At 47.5% G+C, this 21,758-nt stretch overlaps 1 protein-coding gene across 1 annotated transcript in view; it reads right to left on the minus strand.

Moving 5' to 3' along the window:
* Positions 1-200: 200 nt before the first annotated feature.
* Positions 201-21,758, minus strand: part of LOC125288947 (partitioning defective 3 homolog B-like) — a 164,832-nt gene continuing 143,274 nt past the window's right edge. Inside the window, 2 exon segments of the mRNA XM_048235663.1 lie at positions 201-570; positions 8,312-8,376. Coding sequence (XP_048091620.1) covers positions 201-570; positions 8,312-8,376 — 435 coding nt within the window.

The raw sequence follows: 21,758 nt of genomic DNA on the forward strand, positions 1-21,758 counted from the left end.
CATGCCCTACAAAACAACTGTTCATATTAACATACTGCTATATTATCACATGGTAACAATCTCTCCTTCCTCCCCCTCTCTCTCTACACGGCCCCGATCAGCGAGTTCTTCTGCCGGGGGTCCTGCGGATGCGCGCTGGCCTCCCCATACGCTCCAGAAGCGGTCCAGGGGCTGGAGCGGTACCCTCCCAGCCCACCTGCTCAGAAGGCGGAAGGCGGAGCGGCAGCGTGGGCGAGGAGGAGGGGGCACGCCCCATTAGCGGCACCCGCGGACGGGCGGGCGGCCGGTAGGTAGGTGGGCGAGGGCCGGTAGCGGCGCTCCAGCTCGGCCGAGCGTGGCACGGGCAGCCGCGGTGACCCCGGCCCCTGGGCCTGCATCTGCGCCTGCCGCCCGGGGTAGCTGTCCGGCATGGAGTAGCTCTCGCGCAGCGGGTAGGCCGGCTGGTAGTTGAGCTGGTAGGTCTCTCGCTGCGGCGGGTAGTTGTACTGCGGCGCGGGGGCCTGGTACCTGGCCGGCTCCCTCTTAGGAGAGTAGTGCTGGGGAGCGCGGTCGTCCACAGCTGGCATCCGCCTGCAATGCAAACACAAGAGACGGTAGGTGAGTGGAAAGGAGGAAACCGAACTCTGAGGCTGATGCTTCAATTGTGTTGTATTAGAAATAAGTCAAAACAGCGTACAAGGCATTAGAATGACAAAGTCCTGGAGACACAACAGACAGGAAATAAAATACGCAGACGTGACTCATACCAAATCCTGTTTGTTTTGGAAGGTGTTGTGAATTGGATGATGCATACACTCCACTTACTCAGTTTTGCATGATTTGATGCTTGTAAGCACAGAAAGCAAGAGAATATTAAATATTCCCAAACTACACATTTTGTATGACAGTCAGTTTAATGATCATCTTTCCTCAAGCAAAACAGTCAACTGAAATGAAACACTTCCTTTTGAGAATCATCCTATTATTATCAACATCCTACGCTGTCATTAACTAAACGAGCGAATTCCAGACACTATCGACACCCCTCCTTAGCAAGTGGCATCGAATTCAGTCAAAACATATCCGCTAGCCTGCTAGCACAGCTAACAACAACAATAACATCCCGTCAATCAGAGTGGCCCACGGCGTCTGACAGACCAACTGCTGGGAGAGTGACAGCTGACAGGATGCAAGCGTTGGCGTATTTGTGGTGAGGGGTGCTGCCGTGCAGCTCCGTGCCCAGTGTGTGTGTGTGTGTGGGTGTGTGTGTGTGTGTGTGTGTGTTTTCCCGGGTGAGCGTCTGCGTGGGTGTTTGATGTCGGACATGGGTGCCTGCTGGCTCGGCAAGCGTGACCTCTGCAGCTGAAGCCATAGACGCACACCATGGGTGGTTTTTCCCCGGGCATCAATTACAGCCAGTTCAGTGGATTCCTGTATGTGCGTGTGTCTGTGAGGGTGTGTGTGTGTACGTGCATGAGAGAGGAAGAGTGGGCTATTTCTATTGTGTTCTGTGGGACTGAGGAATAAGGAGCTAGAAAGTAAGAGGCAGCAGGAGTGAGAACTGTGAGAAGATGGGACTTCTACCAGGGATTCTGATTGATGACCCAGCGCCTAGGCCTATGGGTATTGTAGTTCACTCCTCGATGACCAACAGCATAAAAATAACCCCCCCCACACACACACAGACACACACACACCTTTAATGGCCATAAAACAGCTGGCAGGCAGATAAGACCGTGTGGGCAGTAATGAGAACATAGTGGGTGGTGAGTGAGGATTATGCCCAGCTCCATTTCTGACTCAGCTGGCACTAGTGGGTATTACAGAACACAGCACAGGTGCTAGAATGGCTGCAGCTTTGCCCACTGGAAGCTTTTTTGTTTTACAGTTAGCAAAGTTAGCATAGCATAAAGAGTAGAGCAGTGGGTACACTGGAGAATAGAGTGGACAGTGGCTGATAACAGTCACTAGCTAGCTAGCAAGGGCAGTAGCTGGTAGCTAATAGCACAGCTAGCATTAAGTGCAGGTAGCGATTAGTTGATGGTAGATTAGCTTGTAGCTCGTTAAAGGCTAGTGTGGGCATTGGCTGGTGGCAGCAGGCTGCTGGCTGGGGCTAGCTAGCGTGAGGAGGGCTACTTAGTTGTGCTTTCTGCTCATAAAGGTGGAATGTAGCAGGGGGAACTCAATAGGCCCCAGAGTGGCAGCTGAGGATTAATGAAAACTTGTGCACACACACACACTAACACACACACTGACTGACCGATAATCATACACACAGACACACACACACACACACACACACACACACACAGAGAGAGAGAGAGAGAGACAGACACATGCACGCACACAATGCACGCACACACACACACCATCACTGTTCCCTTCCAGTGACCCGGTGCACTATTGACCTACACTAAGCTCCTAGAATTAGGGCCGCAGCTGAGGAGAAGTGGGGTGTGCGTATATGCTGTCCAGATGTGTCTAGGTGTGCGGGGTCTGTCTGTGGGCCCCTGGGTTGGCGCACTGTTTGCGTTACAGTGAGGTCTGTCCAGAGCTCTGGACAGCATGTGTGTGTGTGAGAGCAGGAGATGAGTGAGTTAAAATGTGTGCGTGTGTGTGTGTGTGTGTGTGTGTGTGCACATGGGGACAACTGTGAAGTGTGTGTACGTGTGTCTATGTGTGTGTACGGACCGGACCTTTAATAAAACAGGACGGAGGGAGGTGTGATTCAATGCGCCCAGGGTATAGCAGTACAGACTAATGAAATGTCATGTAATCAATCTGCCTCTCGCTTCTCCCCTGTCAACACTCTACCCTGGAGAAAGAGTGTGTGGACAATCTGGGCTTTGGGCGTGGGTGTCAATGTATGTGCACTCGTGTGCTTGTGTGTGTGTGTGTGTGTAAATGTGTTACAGACTCTTTGACACTGACATATTTTCCATCTTACGGCGAGGGAGTTTTTTTCTGTCCATATGAGCCGGCTTTTTGCACCTGCCCACATGATCGCGAGAAAACTTCCCTTGGAGCTCCTCATTTGACCCCTCAGCTACCCCTGCCCCAAACTACCCCCCCCACCCCTAAATACCCCCGCCACTTCCATCCCTAATGTGTCCCCCCACCCCCAAGTGAAAAACAGCTGGCTATGACAGTGTCAGATATTTGAGAGGGGAGTTCATGTTACAATACACACTATTGTGCCTAAGTAAAGCATGACAAATGTATTTCCTGTGCCATTCATCAAAATAAGGCTTAATGGGATCTAGTTATGGAGATGGAGTATGATTCATTCATCAGGAAAGGAAGTTTTGAGAAGTAGTATAATCTCTCTTTTCTTTGTACAATACACATGTCTCTCTCTCCCTCTGCGTGTGTGTGCGTGTATTTGTGTGTGTGTGGAGGGGGGGGGGGTATCTTTCTTCTAAATGTTTTTTAGGCACTAGACTAGCTGTGTGATTTCATTGTGCCAGGTGGTTCTGTCTGAGAGTTTTTTTTATATATTTTGGTGTATTAGTGTGTGTATGTGGGTGTGTGTGTGTGTGTGTGTGTGTGTTGAGAGTTTTTTTAGGTTCCTGTAGTAAACCCGGCCCCATAAACCTGTTTCCAAAGAACAGTCACAGACTTTCATTTTCCCAGCGTAGGGGAAAAAAGCTGATTTCATTACGGCTTCTCTGCCTCGCGGCAAACTCAGTTAGGGCCACAGTGCCGCCGCACTTTATTTACCCGGCCGAGAAGTGAGGAGAGGGGGAAATAGCAATAAGAAAATAGCAATAAAATGGGAGAGGAGAAATGGCGACGACTTCATGAAAAAGAAAGAAAAAAATGAATAAAAATGTGGTTATTTTCCCCAATAATGATGAAACGAAGAGTATCAGTTGAAATGGCTGAAGGTCCAGCCTTTAAAATAGGCCCTGTGCTTGAGTGGTGTGTGGTGTGTGTGTGTGTATGTGTGTGTGTGTGTGTGTGTGTGTGTGTGTGTGTGTCAGTCTGAGTTTGTGATTTAGTAGTCACACTCACTCTCTGTTAAATGAGACTCCAGAGAGTGTGAGAGTTTACTTGCTGTTATAGCCGAGGTCAACTCCGGAAGCCCTTTCAACCACAGCATTCTTGACCCCAGTTCACTTCGGAAGGGCCTCAGAGAGATGGGCAGCCTCCGTAGTTAGTGCACTGCTTTATCTCAACCACTAAACAAACATCACATTCTTAGAGGAAGACTCACACAGTGGCAACAGAAAGGCCACAGTGAAAACATACTTTATCTGTGAAATAGCCTTCCTGAGGAGGAGAAAGCAGAGGAGTCCAGCGACTAACTGGCCTCTATGACGTCATTCTAATCTGTCCACGTTCCCGAGCTGTTTAATCGCTCATCTAGTCACATCATTCAGTGGGAAAACAGTAGTCTTAGTAGCCACATGGGATTTCTACAGTCTCCTACTGGGTGCGCTGATCACTAAAACCCCACTAGGTGCCAATCATGGCACCAGCACCATTGTGTCTGCATGTTTGCCAGAGGCAACATTTAATGAAGATGGGTTTTAACAATCAGTGAATATAAAAACAAAGTCAGTGAGAGATTCTGGTTTTTGGTTTGTGTGAGACTGGTTTTAAGATGAATCACCACATATGATCCAGAAACAGTTCTCCAACTACTGTTTGTAACCAGTATTTGGTAGTGCTTTGTCTATATAGACCTGCCATACTAATGCAGTTTTTAAAAAAAATATGTATAAATGTGAGCGTGTGGATGAGGTGGGTGTTTGTTTTTCATTCTGGCGGTCCAAGTGTTCGTCTCCTGATGAGGCTTGACCTTGTGGTCTCAGCAGAGGAGAGGCCGTTTAGGAAAGTGGGCCAGAGGGGAAAAATAAGCGAGTGAGTGTCCTCGAGCTGATTCACACCACTGCACTGCCGTGAGGAGTTAGAGTCGTCTGTCTCGGTCTGACTGTCTGTGTGTACAGAGAGAGACAGAGAGACAGAGAGAGACACAGAGTGACACAGAGACAGACAGAGAGAGAGAGAGAGAGAGAGAGAGAGAGATACAGAGAGAGAGAGAGAGAGAGAGAGAGAGAGAGAGAGAGAGAGAGATACACTCAGAATAACGCACACACACAGCATTGGCAGGCTGTGCAGGCTCTCTCTGAGGCGGAGGTTGAAGGCGTAGACCAGAGTGGAGTGCAGTGGAGTTCTCCCACAGGTCTCCTCAGGACACCCTGAGGGCCCAGACTGAACGAGCACACACACACACACACACACACAGACTTCTACATAGACATGCGTGCGCACACACAAACAGACTCCTACACAGACATGCGCGCACACACACACACACACACAAAGCCATACACACACACTCACAGCCACACATACACATGGACACTCACACACACAAACATGTTGCCGTCTGAGCCCCGAAGAAACCAATATTATTTCCCTCGCTCTCTCATCTTAGTCTCTGCAGTGTCTCTTTTTATGCTTGTCACACCCCGTTTCCATCACATACACACAAACATATCCATCCACATTTGTACTTGCTCTCTCACACACACTCTCTCACACACACACACACACAGACTCCTTGTCTCTGTGCACCAGGAGAGCTTTGACTCACTCCAACAAACCCCAATGAACCCAAGGGCTAATTCCACCTAGCTTATTTTCGAGTGTCTGTCTTGAATCAACGTTATGACAATTCTGTGCTCAAACTCTATCTGAGGCAAAAAACAAAGGCATAATTGAAGACAAAATTAGACAAATTTACACTTAACACTAAAATGGAAAAATCAAAGAACACGAAAGAAGAATCCAAGTAGGTTCACACATTTAAAATGACAAATGTGACCCGTGAAAAAAACCTACAAGGACATCCTGTCTTCGAAATCAATTACAGCATTGAAGTTGTGACATGGCCCCTTAAACATCCCCACACATGCTCAAAATGGGCAACAAAGTTCTTTATTATTCCATTATTTTTAATCAGGAAACAGGAACCTTGCCTACCCAAGGATAGAGCTTCGACTTCTGTTGCTAATTCAATTGCGGCCTAAATTAACTTAAATTTAATTGAAACTGACCCAAGCTCAGTACTCATCCAAACACCTACACACACACCACACACACACACACACACACAGGCTCTGAGGCCCTAGTCACCAGCTGTGGGACAAAAATATGATTAGAGACGCCCTGGAGAACACTAGCATGCCAGCAATATGCCACATCGCCGCCCTATAAGCCATGTAATGCAATTACACACGGACACAAACCATAGGGTAGCCAATCAGAGCCAAGCTTTGTGAGGAAAGCAAGCCGGTGACTGGGAGCCTAATTTCAATGATGAACTTAAGTTTTTCTCAGAGGACAACAACACAGCCCTACCTAGGCGGTCACAAGTCCTACTGTGTGTGTGTGTGTGTGTGTGTGTGTGTGTGTGTGTGTGTGTATTAGTGTGAGTGTGTGAGCATTTGTGTGTGCATTTGTGTGTGTGCGCATGTTTTGATATATGGTGAGGCAAACACAGACTCAAGCAAAGAAAAGTGCAGCAGGGCCAGTGTAGTGTTCCTCTCCTTCCCCTTCAAAACACAAACCAGAGAGAGGGAGACACATAACAAGAGAGACAGAGAGAGAGAGAGAGAGAGAGAGAGAAAGAAATAAAGAAAGAAAGAGAAAGAAAGAAAGAGAGAGAGAGAAAAGAGAGAGAGACGGCAAGAGGAGCCGCCAGAGAGAAAAAGTGTGTGTGTGTGGAAAAGCAGGAGGGAGCGGAATATGCTAATGCGCGAGCGCGGCTTGGCAGTGCTAGTCATTTAAAGGGAAATGGGTTAGAATGAGGGGCCTGAGGGCCCGTAGAGACACAGAGACGTGAGCGGAGAGATGGCTTTCATTCCCACCGCAGCCCTCCTCTCTCTCCCTCCCCAGCAAAAAATACTTCTGAGGTCAGGGGTGGTGGGTAGAAAAAGAAAAGATTTTGGGGCGCGAGTCGTCAAACTGGGTTTTTTTGGTGGGGGTGGGGATGGAGGAGGGAGGTAAGGGCAGTGAAAACAAGTCAGCAAATGTTGAACAAGCTGACGGCTGAAAGCAGAGGGAGCGAGAGAGAGAGAGAGAGAGAGAGAGAGAGAGAGGGAGAGAGAGAGAGAGAGAGAGAGAGAGAGATGGTGATCATTTGCACTTGCTCTTGGCTCCCACCCTGAGCTCTTCCTATTCAGACAGCATGAACAACAGCAAATCCATCACATGTGTGTTGCAAAACAACCTGCACACTGTAGGTCTTCAGAACACCAACGTGCATTCAAGCAAAGCGTAGTCAATTATAAACCATTTCATTTACTGAGGTGATGAGATATACATGTGCCATAGAATTCAATGTGCCAATTGATTTCGACACAATAATCTATTAGCACTTTGTACACAACATAAAGATGCCTTGATGCAATCTACAAACTGGGAACTAACTTTCTCACCGCTGAAAACAACACCAAGGCCGTTCAGCACTGTTTCACTGTTATGTTCCATATAATATATTATCTACTAATACCTTACCTTTATGGAGCCATAATCTTCACACACTATCACTAATATTCACGCGCCTCTATGAGATCCAGAAATTGGAGAACAGTATGAAAGTGCTTAGCTTCAATATCCAATTAAGACAGACATCTCCTTCTCTGAGAACAACGGTAACAATAACAACACCAATAACAACAACAAGGCGTTTAGGCGCCGCCCTGCTGTTTAGCTTCTCCTCTCCCGGCTGGTCCTTCTGGAACCGCTGGGGGACACATCTGGGATCATACACACACGAAGGAGTGTGTGCACACGAGCCGAGTGTGTGCCAACCACGCCCAGTACACACACACATTATATATATATGTATGTATGTATGTATATATATATATATATATATATATGTTTCTGTGGTGCTGTTTGTCAGAGTGTGTGTGTGCGTGTGTGAGCGTGTGTGTGAGATGGAGTGTTGTTTCAGTTTTCTATATGTCTATGTCTTTGTGTGTGACTATGGACCTATGGGTATGGGTGTGTGACTCTGTGTGTGTGTGTGTGTGTTCGTTTGTTTGTGCAGGGAGAGAGGATCAGGTGAACTCTCTGGATGGGAAAGGCCCTCTGCAGGCAAGCACTCCAGATTTAATTAGGAGCTCTAAAGAGGATTAGTCGCTCTGTGTGTGTGTGTGTGTGTGTGTATGTGTGTGTGTGTGTGTGTGTATGTGTGTGTGTGAGAGTTATGTTGGGGTGAGTCCCACTGGACTTTCCTTTTGAATGGGTGCACATCCTACATCCATACGTCTACATGCAATCATGCACACACAAACACACAAACACACACACTCACCTTTGGAGAGAATACACATCTTCATATCGGGGAGCCATCCGCTGGTCAGCAGCACTCATTGGAATCTGTGTAAACACGTAAAGACACAATGGGACATTAGAGGGTTAAACACAACTATTTATATGCGTGTCACTCTGTGTCTACATGTCTTTATGTCCGTGTGTGTGTGTGTGTGTGTGTGTAGGTCTGGATTAGGGAATAATTGTGGGAATGTGAGTAAGGGGGAGATCAGACTTGTTTGAAGACCTTCTCTAGTTACAGCAAACAGGAAGAGTCTTTATATCATTTACACAAGCGCACACACACACACAGAGGAAGAGCTTGATTAACTTCAACGAGTCACATGGTTAAAAATGTGATTCCTTTTAGCAGACATCATTAACCACTTCCCAACACACATTCCAGCCCTCTTCCATGCTAACACACACACGCACACACATGTATACTTCTTATTTAAATCTGCCTTAGTGAGCTGTCTAAACATCATTTACCAGCATGCTATACTTTATCCTTCTATCTCTCTCTCTCTCTCTTGTGTGTGTGTGTGCTGTGCGTAATTCTCAACATGTGTGTATATCTGTGTGTGGCTCAGTGTTTGCTGCGTGTTGTAAGTTGTGTTTATCTGCAAGTGTGCCGAGGTGATTTAGTGCATCTGTGGATGTGTACTGGTGTTTGAATGTGTGTGTTGATGCTTGAGGGGTGGTTTTGCTTATGTGTGTATCTATGTGAGAGAGAGCGAGTGTGTGTGTGTGTGTGTGTGTGAGTGTGTGTGTGTGTGTGTGTGTGTGTGCACGCGAGCATGTATGTTGGGTCCTTGTGGACATGAATGATTTTGACAGCTGAAGGTTAGGCACATTATGTAAACACCAGCTAACTCAAAGGGGAAATGGTGGCATTTGTCTCAATAAAGACACTTATGAAAACATATCCGCCAAATCCGACGGAAGAGACAGAGAGAGAGCGAGAGTGACCTACACCGAGTGAAAGACAGAAAAATGAGAGAGAGAGAGAGAGAAAGAGAGCGTAGAAGAGAAGAAATGGGGAGAGAAAGAGAGAACTAGCCCTGACTCCCAGCAGCCGAGAGGCCACGCAGGAGCGGTCAGTCTCTGCATGCTAAACGTGATCTTTCTCCACACAAAGGAGCCTCGGCGGGGCCAGGCGTCTCCGAGAGAGCGAAGCGAGGTGGTGGAGGCGAAGCTGAGGATAGGTGGAGTCGAGGGTGAGGAGCGAAGGTCCGAAAGGTCAGCTGTGGGAGTGGGACGAGGCAGGTGATTACGATCATCATGGGTCACCTGGGAGACGAGGCTTTTGTCGCACCATCCTCTTTCTTCCCTTTCACTTGCGCATCCACTCTGCCATTATTCTCAGGAACTATTCTAGAACATTCTCTTCAATCCACCTCAACCGCACTCTTTTGCCTTTTTCGTTTATCTTTCTCCCCAAACACCATTTTTTTTTTTTATCTCTCTGTCTCTCGATCGCCCTTTCCCTAAGTCCATGTCCTTTCTCTCTCTCTCTCTCTCTCTCTCTCTCTCTCTCTCTCGTTGGTGTATGACCTTTTAAGGTCTGGACAGTCCGAAGGCAGAGGGGAGAGGAGAAGACTGGCCCTGTGGATAAGTAGATTACTTTCCCTTTTTTCTGCACGGCTTCACACGGAAGTGTCTTACGAAACCCACTTTTCCAGCTGCTGACTGCACTTAATGTATGTATGTATGTGTGTGTGTGTGTGTGTGTGTGTGTGTGTGTGTGTGTGTGCATTCATGCATGTGTCTTCATGTGCATGTGTGTTTGTGTGTATTTCTGACATCACGTATGTTTGAGTGTGTGTTATTCGGCGTGTGTCTGTGTCTGTGTGTGCGTGTGCTCATGCATGCGTCTTTGTGCATGCATGTTTGTGTTTATTTCTGAGATCACATATGTGTGAGTGTGTGTGTTATTCGGCCAGTGTGTGTGTGTGCGTGCGTGCGTGCGTGCGTGGCTGCGTGTGTATTTCTGTCTCCGTCCATGTTCATCACATCATACGTCTGGTGTGTTCTCCTCTTCTCTCGCACGCACGCTCACTCAACTCGGACAGTCCACCACTGCTCTCCCGTCCCACCGTTACGCAAGTCCACCTCGGCCCACCAACACACACAGGAAACATCACGGGCCTGACTGAGCGCCGTGCCTGAGTGTCGTGGGACTGACCGCCGTCCTCTCTCAGGTCACTAACTCAGGCAGGTGAAGACGGAGAAAGGGGGTGTGTGTCAGAAAGAAGTAGCACTGCAGGGGGGCTTCAAAGATTTGTGCATGACTCATGATGCCAGAGGGGCTGTTGTGTGCCTGTGTGTGTGTGAGAGAGAAAGTGAGTTTATGTGTGAGAGAAAGGGCGTGTGTAAGCGTGTACTTGTCAAAGAGAGGGAGCGAGGAAGCAGCCATGGAACACTCTCCGCCATAAGCGGCAGCCCTCGTTTCAGCCAGCCTCGTTTAAAGAGCCGGACCACCCGGTCAAGACAAGCAAAGTTTACCTGTACAAGTTCACAGCGCCGGGCACCCGATAAAGGCAAAATGTGCCGTTCCACCATATCTATTATCACCGGCCATTTGCAGAAATGGCCAAAGGGGCAGAAATGTCAAAAGTGAAATCCCCTTCACCTCCAGGAACTTAAGCGGTCCCCTCACCGACAGAAACCTCTCCTTCTCCATGGGCTTGTGGAACTGTCAATCCATGATCAATGAAGCCGACTTCATAGCTGGCTATACCAGCCACCTTTCATTGGAACTCCTTGCTCACTGAGACTTGGATCAAACCAGAAACACTGCCACCCGGCTGCACTCTCCACTAACCTTACACTATCCCACACCCTCGCCTATCTGGGCCGGAGGCGGGACGGGCCTGCTGATCTCCAACAAATGGAAATTCACCCCTACTGCCTACAAAAACAAATATGTCTCATCCGAATTCCATGCCATCACAGTGATCGCCCCAGCCAAAACTCCCCACGTGCTGGTCATCTACCGCCCTCCAGGCCAACTAAGGACTTTATTGGACGAACTTGACACTCTGCTATCCTCCATCCCTGAGGCATGACTGTCCGCTTCTTGTTTTCGGTGATATGAACATCCACTTAGATGCCCCAGGCTCAGCCCGGACCTTTGGCCCCTGGTCCCACTCGACCTCGAACTGGTTCAAAGCCCACCGACTCACAAAGCTGGCAAAGAGCTTGACTTGATCTTCACTGAAACTGCAGCACAGACACCCTCATGGTGACGCCTCTCCATCTTTCTGACCACACTTCTTCATCCAGTTCAACGTCAGCCCTGACAGAACAGCCTCCGGCTCCTCAGCCCGATGGTCACGTTCCGCCGCAACATCGGAACCTGTCTCCAAACACTTCTCCCTGTGGTTGCCTCCGGTCTACCTCCACTCAACACCTTCTCCCTCTCTGAGGTTAATGAAAACTGACCTGCGCTCTGCTCCACACTGACCTCAGGTCTACAGGCGAGCTGTGCCCTCTTACCACAAGGGCCAGCTCGGGATCCAAACATTCATCCATGGCTAAATGATACCCTCCACGGGACGAGAAGCACCAAACCAGAGCAGCGGAGGAAATGGCACAAATCCAAACTAGCTGGCGACCTCAAAAACTACCAGACACTTCACACGACCTCCCTTCTCAGCCAGCATCACTGCTGCTAAGACTGCTTTCTACAATGACAAAATCAACAGCGCTTCCCCCACAGACACTTTCGAAAACTTTTCTCAACCTTCAAATCGCTACTCAACCCTCAGCTGCCTCCTCCTCCATCCAGCCTTACTGCAGATACCCTCGCCTCATTTTTTTACAAACAAAGTGGGCAATCAGCAGTAAAATTCTACATGCCCACTCAACGCGATTCACAGCTCCAGATACGCACTCCTACAACCTCTGGGACTGCTGGAACATCTTTTTCAGCATTCCGCCTCTCTCCGAGAATGAAGTGTCCAGACTCCTGACATGCAGCCGTCCTGCACATGCTCGCTGGACCCTATACCCACGAGCCTACTTCAGTCCATCAGCCCGACCATCGGCTCCAGCTATCGCACATGTGATCAATGCCTCAGCTAATCTCCTCACATTTCCAACAGCGCTCAAAATGGCCCGGTAACACCACCATTATTTAAGAAAGCTTCTCTCACCCTGCTCAAGCCGAGGAACTACGCCCTGTCTCACTACTGCCTTTCCTATCCAAAGGCATTGAACGAGCAGTCTCAAACAGGTCTCTGACTTCCTTTCACAGAACAACCTTCTGGATCCAAATCAGTCTGGGTTCCAAAGCGGCCACTCTACCGAAACGGCTCTGCTGTCTGTAACAGAAGCCTTAAACAAGCCAGAGGGCGACCGCTTCGGTCGCCAGTACTCATTCTGCTTGACTTATCGGCTGCCTTTACACGGGTAATCACCGTATCCTTCTCTCTATACTGGCTGACATGGGAATCTCCGGTTCTGTTTCTCTCCTGGTTTGAATCCCACCACAGGACAGGTTCGTTTACGTATCATGGCTTGGTCAGCTATCTGCACCTCACCATCTAACCACAGGGTCCCCAGGGATCCAGTGCTGGGCCCCCTCACTTTTGCTATCTACACCACCTCCTTGGGACAGATTATCCGTTCGCACGGCTTCTCATTACCCACTGCTATGCAGGCGACACACAGCTCTATCTGTCCCTTCCACCTGGCGACCCCTGGTTTCAGCACGGATCACCATTGCCCCTTTCAGACATAGCTACGGTGGATGAAGGCACACCACCTCCAGCTGAACCTCTCAAAGACTGAACTGCTGGTCATCCCAGCTAAACCTACCATACACCCGACATCAGCATCCAAATTTGACTCCCCTGTCTGTTTCACCCGACCAGGACTGCAAGAAATCTAGGAGTTGTTCTTGACAACCAACTAAACTTCTCGGATCATGTTGCCTCAGTCGCCCGGGCATGCCGTTTTTTTGCACTCTACAACATAATGGAAAATCAGGACTTTACTTGACTCAAGATGCTACCCAACTTCTGGTTCAGGCAATTGTCATCTCAATGACTGACTACCGTAATGCCCTCCTGACAGGTCTCCCAGCCTGCGCGGTGAAACCACTTCAGATGATCCAGAACGCTGGGCGGGCGCCAGCCTGGTCTACAACCAACCCAAAAGGGGCACATGTTACCCCTGCTCATCCAGCTACACTATACCTATGGCGGCCCGTGATCAAATTCAAGTCTCTAACGCTTTTCTACAAAGTAGTCTCGGTTCTGCTCCCACCTACTTGAATGCCCCCCATACAGACTTACACTACCTAGACCACCTCCAGACCCTCTGACTCCTCTCCATCACTTAGCTCTACCACCGTAATGCAGCTCAAACCAATCCAAACTTTTTCTCATCTGTTGTTCCTCGTTGGTGGAACACACTGCCAGTTCCCAAGGGCAGGGACATCCTTTTCCACTTTTCAAAAACTCCTGAAGACCCAGCCTTTAGAGAACACCTACTCTCATAGCAACACTTTAAAACAAGTCTTACTGATCCTAGCACTCACCAGCCGTTTTAAACTGACAAGTAACTGTTAAAAACAGCACTCACCGACGCACTTATTCTTACTGTACTCTAATGTTTTTGTTTTTTTTAAACTGTCCTAAAATTGTGAGAATTGTTCTAAAACGTACTGTTTACCCATGTTGTTGAGTCCAGGTTTGGTTAAAAGCCAATGAAATGTAATGTAATGTAATGTAATGTAATGTAATGTTTATTGATATGGGGCCGGCTGATTCATTTATTTTTACCAGATCTACTTCATAGGACCCCCAATATACAGAATTAATCGACCTCTGCCAGCCAATCAGAAAATAGTATGTCTCTTGGAGATATGTTTTCAATAATATGCTTTGTAGTTTCTTTTAAAAGTTGGTATACCATGATTATTGTGAGTGTATTTTTGTATTTTCAAATTACTAATTACTTGTATTTTCACATCAGTATTTTGTATTTTATTTTGTTATATTTTATGAGCCAGTATTTGTAGTTTGTAACAAAATAGTTTTTGATGTATTTGTGCCCACCTTTGCGAGGAAGAAGAGGAGAGAGAGAGAAAGAGTGTGTGTGTGTGTGTGTGTGGTTTGCAACTGTGTCTGCCAGGGGAGATGCAGCACCTCTGCTCAGCTACCATGACGACCTGAGCAGGAGTCGCTGGGAGATGCTTATTGAGCATCATAATGAGCTGGTGCCAAGAGTCAGATTCATTTACCACTACTAAAATGGCATGGATGGACGGTGTGTGTGGGTGTGTGTGTGTGTGTGCGCGTGTGTGTCCACACAGGACACCACACAGAGCATACCAATGCTGGGCACCCCATTACACATGCGCGCGCGCACACACACACACACACACACACACACACACACACACACACACACACACACACACACACACACACTCATATAAACAGGCTGAGGTCATGCATATGGATGTGCAAAGATTAGATCAATGGTATTTACGCAGCACTGAAGGCTGAGCAAACACAAATACAAACACACACACACACACACACAGTGACAGACACATACACTCTGCAAAGCAGCATGAAGGGCAAGGTCACAGTGTGCACTGCAGAGCTATGGGAACAACCCAAACACACACTAATAAATGGGGCCAAACGTTTTACACACACTGAATGCACTCAAACACAACAGACTGCAATTTGATATGAATGCTGCAATTTACTCTGAACAAAGTCTCTGAGCACAATGTCTCGTGCATTATTGCTGGAAAATGGCATTTAAACACAGGCTATGGGAATAAAAATGAATTCTGGTAGCAGTTAGAAAACCATACAGACTGAGCAGGATAATCACAGGGGGCAGATTGTAGATAATCAGGTAATTAGAATACGCTTATTAAAGGCGCTGTCTAAGTCATTGACCATCACTGAAAGGCTATAAACAATTGATGTACTTGTTAATCTATGCAGCATTTATTGCAACCATGCTGATGAGGAGAACATGCACTGACGTGCGCGCACGCGCACACACACACACCTAACAATTACCATCAATGCAAGGCTCAAGGACCACCCCCAAAACTACCAGGAAGCAGAGAGCTGTTAGTATGCATCTGTTTGTATAAGTGTGTACTGCATACGTGTGTGTGCGTGGTGTGTGTGTGTTGTGGTGGTCACACAATGCAAAGTTATGGCATGGCAACAGCAGAAAGCTGATGTGGTGACAAAGACTAAAATACTGATTTAATTCCCCTCATCTATTTCGCTCATCTAAAGAGGCAGAAATAGCTTCTCGTGTCTGGCCCCTTCCTACTCAACACGCTAATTAGCGTTGTCCAACAGTGAGCTTCTTACAAACGGCATATGTGCATAAAGACACACACACACACACACGCACACGCACGCAGCATCCTCCCCACTGACAGCTGGCATGACCGCCCATCATTGCTTGGCAAAATCTCCATAATGCGACTAATGGAGTTGAGTTTTCATTCTCTCCTCATCTCAGTAATGATATTCCATTGATTTCGACTGAGCACCGAAAAGCCCTTTTCAGAGAGGACTTAGCCAAAAGGCAGAAGGAAAGACGCGGTTCTGACTACAAAACTCCTGCTGTGCCTTGCACTGCTGCAACCTGGGCCCCAAAGAACACTCGGCCACTGACAACAATGCGTAAACAAATAAATACATCAGTAAATAAATACAAATAAAGCACTCCCATGCCAGGCTGCCAGCGTCATGCCAGGCTCACCCAGCTGTGCGGGTGCCACTGAAGGGGGACGGCGCTCGACGTGTTCAGACAAAACTCGTCTCCAGACGCGTCACAAAATTGTGCTGAAAATCCTCCCTATGCAGGCTCATGTGCTTAGGAGAAAAAAGAAGAAAAAAAAAAGGACCAGGAAGGCAACATCTACACTTTCAATATTTCTAAAACTTTAGTCCTGTGTAAATGTCAGCGGGGACTTCAAGCTATGTAAATGTCTTGTGATAAGACTGCAGCTGTATCAAAGGTCTCCATTTGAAAGGTCTCATGAAAAAGTCACAGAGAGTTAAATTGGAAAGCTCACTAAGGAGGCAGACAAACATATCATTCCACCACAGGGCTTATTCTGTAATCCCACCAACTCTACCTCCTCAGCGTCTCCAACCAAAAGGGCCAACCCTGGTTAAGAGCTACCTTTGATAACAAGGTTATTAAATGTTAATGACAGTCTTTACATCTGAAATTGTACACAGCGTCAAGCAGAAAGCTCACAAAGCCTGTGTTCCTTTGGAGAGCACTGTAATGACGCTCATTATTCTGACAGGCCCATTGCTTCGACTGTATTTAAGTAGATTTGGGTGCATTTCTCCATGGTATTTCTGAAGGGTACCTGACTGGGCACAAATTGCTTGGTGTGCTCCTTAGGGCTGCACTCAGTGTTTGTGATGAAGGCTGCAGACTCAGGCTCATTTCCTTTTATACACCACCACCACCACTTTCTTTCTCTCTCTCTCTCTCCCCCCCCCCCCCTCTCTCTCTTCCACGAGGGCCCTAATCGGGTCTAGTATTGCAGCCTTATCGCCTCCCCTCCCCCTGGGGGACCTCAGTAGGCTCTGTGTGGGCCAGAAGGGAGGGGTTTGGAGGGCCTTTGATGTCCCACTGCCACAGTCCAATACCCCTTTAATGTGCCCTAAACACCACAGCCTTACGCCCAGACGCCATCCTTCAACCCCCCCCCCCCCATCCTGCTGCCACCACCACCAGCAGCTCCTGCAGCTCCCTGGCCTTGTTAGCAGCAGATGGTGGCGCCAATTTGGGCCTCCTTTGAGTGGCATGCCCCTGTGACTGCCGCAGTCTGGTGGTGACCTTTATCCGATCGCAGAACCCACGAGCGGAGTGGTGATTTTATTACTTTTCTTTTATTTGGTATTTAAATGTGATTGTGTGAATGCCTGCTGGAATGAGAGAATGGACACACATTTAAGATGGCCACTGGAGAGAGGTGGGTGCAGAGAGATGCCAGTTATGGCTCTAATTAGATAAGTTTTGAAATAGCCTTTGGGAATCTTGGCTATATAAAAGTATACCTCTTTATGGTCAAACTCCTCGTCAGAAGAATGACTGCAGTTCACAGAACAAATGTAACAGAACTTTCTGCAAGTCTATTGCTAAGACATAAACCATAACGCAGAACATGGCACAGACAACCAGACACACACACTAATTTAATATGAGACAGACTCTCACAAAAGTTACATACATGTATACATATAGGAACGTTGCCTATTACCAACCGTCCTGTATTTCCAACCTCACGTGTATGCGTCACTTAATATTCATTTCTATACAAACCAAGACAGCGGATTCCTAAAGAAACGTAAGCAACCACACCATAAGTGTATCTAAATTATCTAAGTACCAAAAATTACATTTTACCGTGACTCGAAGAGCTGTAATCAGTGTTGTAAGGTGTACAAATCCGCTTGGAGCTCCAGTGGAATTTTGATTTGTGACGAGAATGCTCGGTCTAACTGTGCCGTGAGAAAGTTTGGAAATAGGCACCCACCAGCCCAGCACTAAACTCTGAGTGTGATCAACAAAATCGGATATTTCAGGCAGTAAAAGCCCTACTAAGAACCAAACTAGATTTTGTTCAAATCTACACACCTATGGCTACTGAAAAATGTATTTATCATAAAATGTAAATGTATTTATCAAATGTTATTTTGAAGTATTAAAAAACATTTTCGAATGAAAGGGTTGGTAATTGGTGGCTTTACAATACATAAGTTACATACATTACATACATACCTAATATCTGACCCAGTTACAAGTCCTCAATCATTCCAATGAGCCTCTCTTTCCCTGTGTGTGTGTGTGTGTGTGTGTGAGTCTACATCATTAATACTCTAAAACTTAATTTCATTCCCACCTTTCACCCTCTCCTCCCCCCCTTCAACTCTTCCCCCTGTTCCTCACACACACACACACACACCCACCCATATAAATACAAACACATACCCACTCCCACACCTACAAACCCATCAACACACACACACACCCATATAAATACAAACACATACCCACTCCCACACCTACAAACCCATCAACACACACACACACCCATATAAATACAAACACATACCCACTCCCACACCTACAAACCCATCAACACACACACACTGATACTTTCCAAGTCTAACAGCTCCCAATCATTTTGAGAGTTGTTCACTCGCTCATTCACTCACTCAAACAATGTGCACCACAGCGGTGGTAAAAAAACATTTGACAACCCCAATCCCCCCTTCTCAATTACCCATCCAACATCAACATAGGTTTCCAGTCCACCTTCTCAAACACTGGAGCCACTTACACACAACCTTAATAACCGCAAATTCACTCATTCAACCAGCGCCTAAGTGCACTTAGTGAATAAACCCTCTCTATGCTGGAAAAAAAACAACCCTGCAATCTGCACTCTCTCGCAGTAGGCTGCAATACCCATCTCTGAATTTCAGCTACTGTACAGAGTGCAAACGCCAAGAACACTCGTCGCACATTAAAACACTTGTGGGACGCTTCGAATCGCGTAACAACTGCAATTTCCCAATTTCAGCTGCCTCTGTCATCATTCTGTTATTCGTAGAGGATCACACAACAGGGAAAAATATGTTGCTATTTTTCATTCCCTCCCTCCCTCTCTCCCACTTGCTTGCTTTCTTTCTTTCTTTCTTTCTTTCTTTCTTTCTTTCTTTCTTTCTTGCGCTCTCTTTCCCCCAACAGACACGTGTAATTATGTGTTCTGTAATCGTGCTCAGCCGGGCAAAAACCTTCAATCTTTCAGCGCCAAACGATTCATGAGCCATGGGGACACTAGCAATTTGTAGTTGCCATTTAAAAACAAAAAAAAAGAAGAAAGAAGCAGCACTACTATCTGTCGAAGCACTTGAGACAGTGCGTCACTCCCGGGCATGGATGTTGTTTAAAGATCGAGCAACAGAAAATGACAAATGTTTTCTTGAGGGAGGGTTGTATATGTGTGTGTGTGTGTGTGTGTGTGTGTGTGTCTGGCCCTGACGGACACACTACAATCATGTGTACAGCTTAGTCATCAAAAACGCTCAGCTGCTGAAATACATGCACCAGGGTAACTACGGTCATGTCTCAAAGTGAGGACAACACACAGACACAGACACCCACACATACAGACAGACACACAGAGAGACACCCACACATACAGACAGACACACAGAGAGACACCCACACATACAGACAGACAGACAGACAGACAGACAGACATACAAACAGACACACATACACCCACACATACATACATACCGACAGACAGACAGACAGACAGAAAGACAGACAGATACACAGACACCCACACATACATACATACAGATAGACAGAGAGACAGAGAAAGAGACAGACAGACAGACAGAGACACACACACATATACACACACTAACATAAACAAACAATAGTCTCTCTCTCCTCCCAGATTTATATTTGATACATTTACTTAGATCTCTGTCCTCCTCTCTGTATATGTGCTTTTCTCTTTATCTCTACTTTTCTCCCCCATCTCTCATTTGGCTGATCTCTCCCTCCATCTCCATACCAATCGCTCCACACCCTGCACCCTCTGCAGCACATCCATCAAACTTTGGCCTTAAAACGCCGCCAGCAGCCCCTCCGACTACAGATGAGCTGGGAACAGCACCAGCGGTGGAGCGCAGAGCGACCAACATGCGGCGCGCTGATCCCAGATCAGTTGATGCGGAGCTACTCGAAAAAAATGAACAGACGCCCCTGTGACTGACCCCCTCCAGCAAACAGCAGCTCATTACACAGCCCTGCAGCCAAGCATATGTGCGGCGTCGTTAGCCATTAGCGGCGGTGGCTCGCGTCATTAAAACCGGGCTTCTGCCCGAACCGCTCGTGAGCGCCAAAACCGTACCGCAGACGCCGCATGGTCGTTTGCCACGGGACAGTGCCGGCATTCCCAGGATGCACTGGAGACAGCCACAGGACGAGATGCGTGCCCATCAATCACGAAGAGAGAACCGGGAGGGGCGACGTCCTGCTCGCGCGCTTTAACGACGTCGGTGGTTATTTATTAATTAGCCCCGGCGTTATTTATTTAGCCAGTCGAGGCGGCTGTAATGAGTGTTTACGCACGAGAAACGCCCCCCCCCTCACACCGCACATTAAAACATCATCAGGGTGATCGATGCCACGCCATCAGATACGGACAAACAACACAGAGAGATGGGGGAGAGATGGGGGGATGAGAACAAGAGAGGGAGAGAGAGAACGAGTGTGAGAGTGTGCACTTCTCTCAATACTGATTTTTCATGTCTTCATTGTGGTCACACCTCAGGCCAACACTCACACAGCGAGGGGAATAAGAAATGCGGAACAGACAACGAGTGAGAGAGAGAGAGAATTTAAGTGTGTGTAAGTGTGTTGTTTGTGTGTGTGTGTGTGTGCGCGCCCACTGCCTGCAGTGGGGCAGAAGGAGTAGGTGTGAGGATGTCAGGAGCAGGGTCAGATTTATTTGCGCCTGAGGTGATGTGCACAGACACACATGCAGACACATACACCTACGCACGCACGCGCACACACACGCCCTGGGGCCATACATGCACTGTACACACTTCACACTGTAACCAAGCAACATGATCGGAAAACATCTAAAAATAAAAAGCGCAGCGGCCAGTGGATGCCTAGTGTAGCGCAGAGAGGCCCACAGACGGCATGACATCATCAGCGCAGCAGTCCAGCGTGTGAGCAGCGCGCCAGAAAAAGACACTCGGGGCTTTTTAATAGCCACAGTTCTCTCCCTCTCCAAGGTGCATGGAATAGCTCTAGTCTGGGGAACAAGGCATGGTTTGGCTTGGTTTAGAAGTTTATTCAAAGTGGAGGGGAGGGTTTATTCACAACATGCAATTGTATATGAACACAATGGCTCATATACACACATACACACACACTCTCACACTGAATGGAGAGCGACCTTGTGTGTGCTGAAATGCACTCGAGTGTAATTGCGTTCTTGAAATGTTTAACACAGCTGTGGCAGCAAAAAAGAGCAGTGAGAGGAGAGTGAGGCCACACACACACACAGAGTCCCCAAGACCATGTGCAATACCCAATCAGGTATCTGACTGCCACCCTCTCTGTCTTTATTTTCATCTCTCTCTCTCTCTCTCTCCCATCATCCCCTCATCTACAGCCTCCATCCTGTCTCTGCCCATTGTGTTACCTCTATGTAAAAGCAGCTTTCAATGTCACCTGCAAAATATAAAAACAAATAGATATTTTCGGTTCCTTTTCTGGAGCACAGAGTTGGCCTTCCTGTCCAGCTCTCTCCCTCTGTCCTCAGGCCTCACCTCTCCACTTCACTCAAGCACCCTCACCCACCCCTCTCTACAGTTCATTAAAAATGGGAT

The sequence above is a fragment of the Alosa alosa genome, chromosome 23 (genome assembly GCF_017589495.1).
Source record: "Alosa alosa isolate M-15738 ecotype Scorff River chromosome 23, AALO_Geno_1.1, whole genome shotgun sequence".
Classification (NCBI taxonomy): Eukaryota; Metazoa; Chordata; class Actinopteri; order Clupeiformes; family Clupeidae; genus Alosa; species Alosa alosa.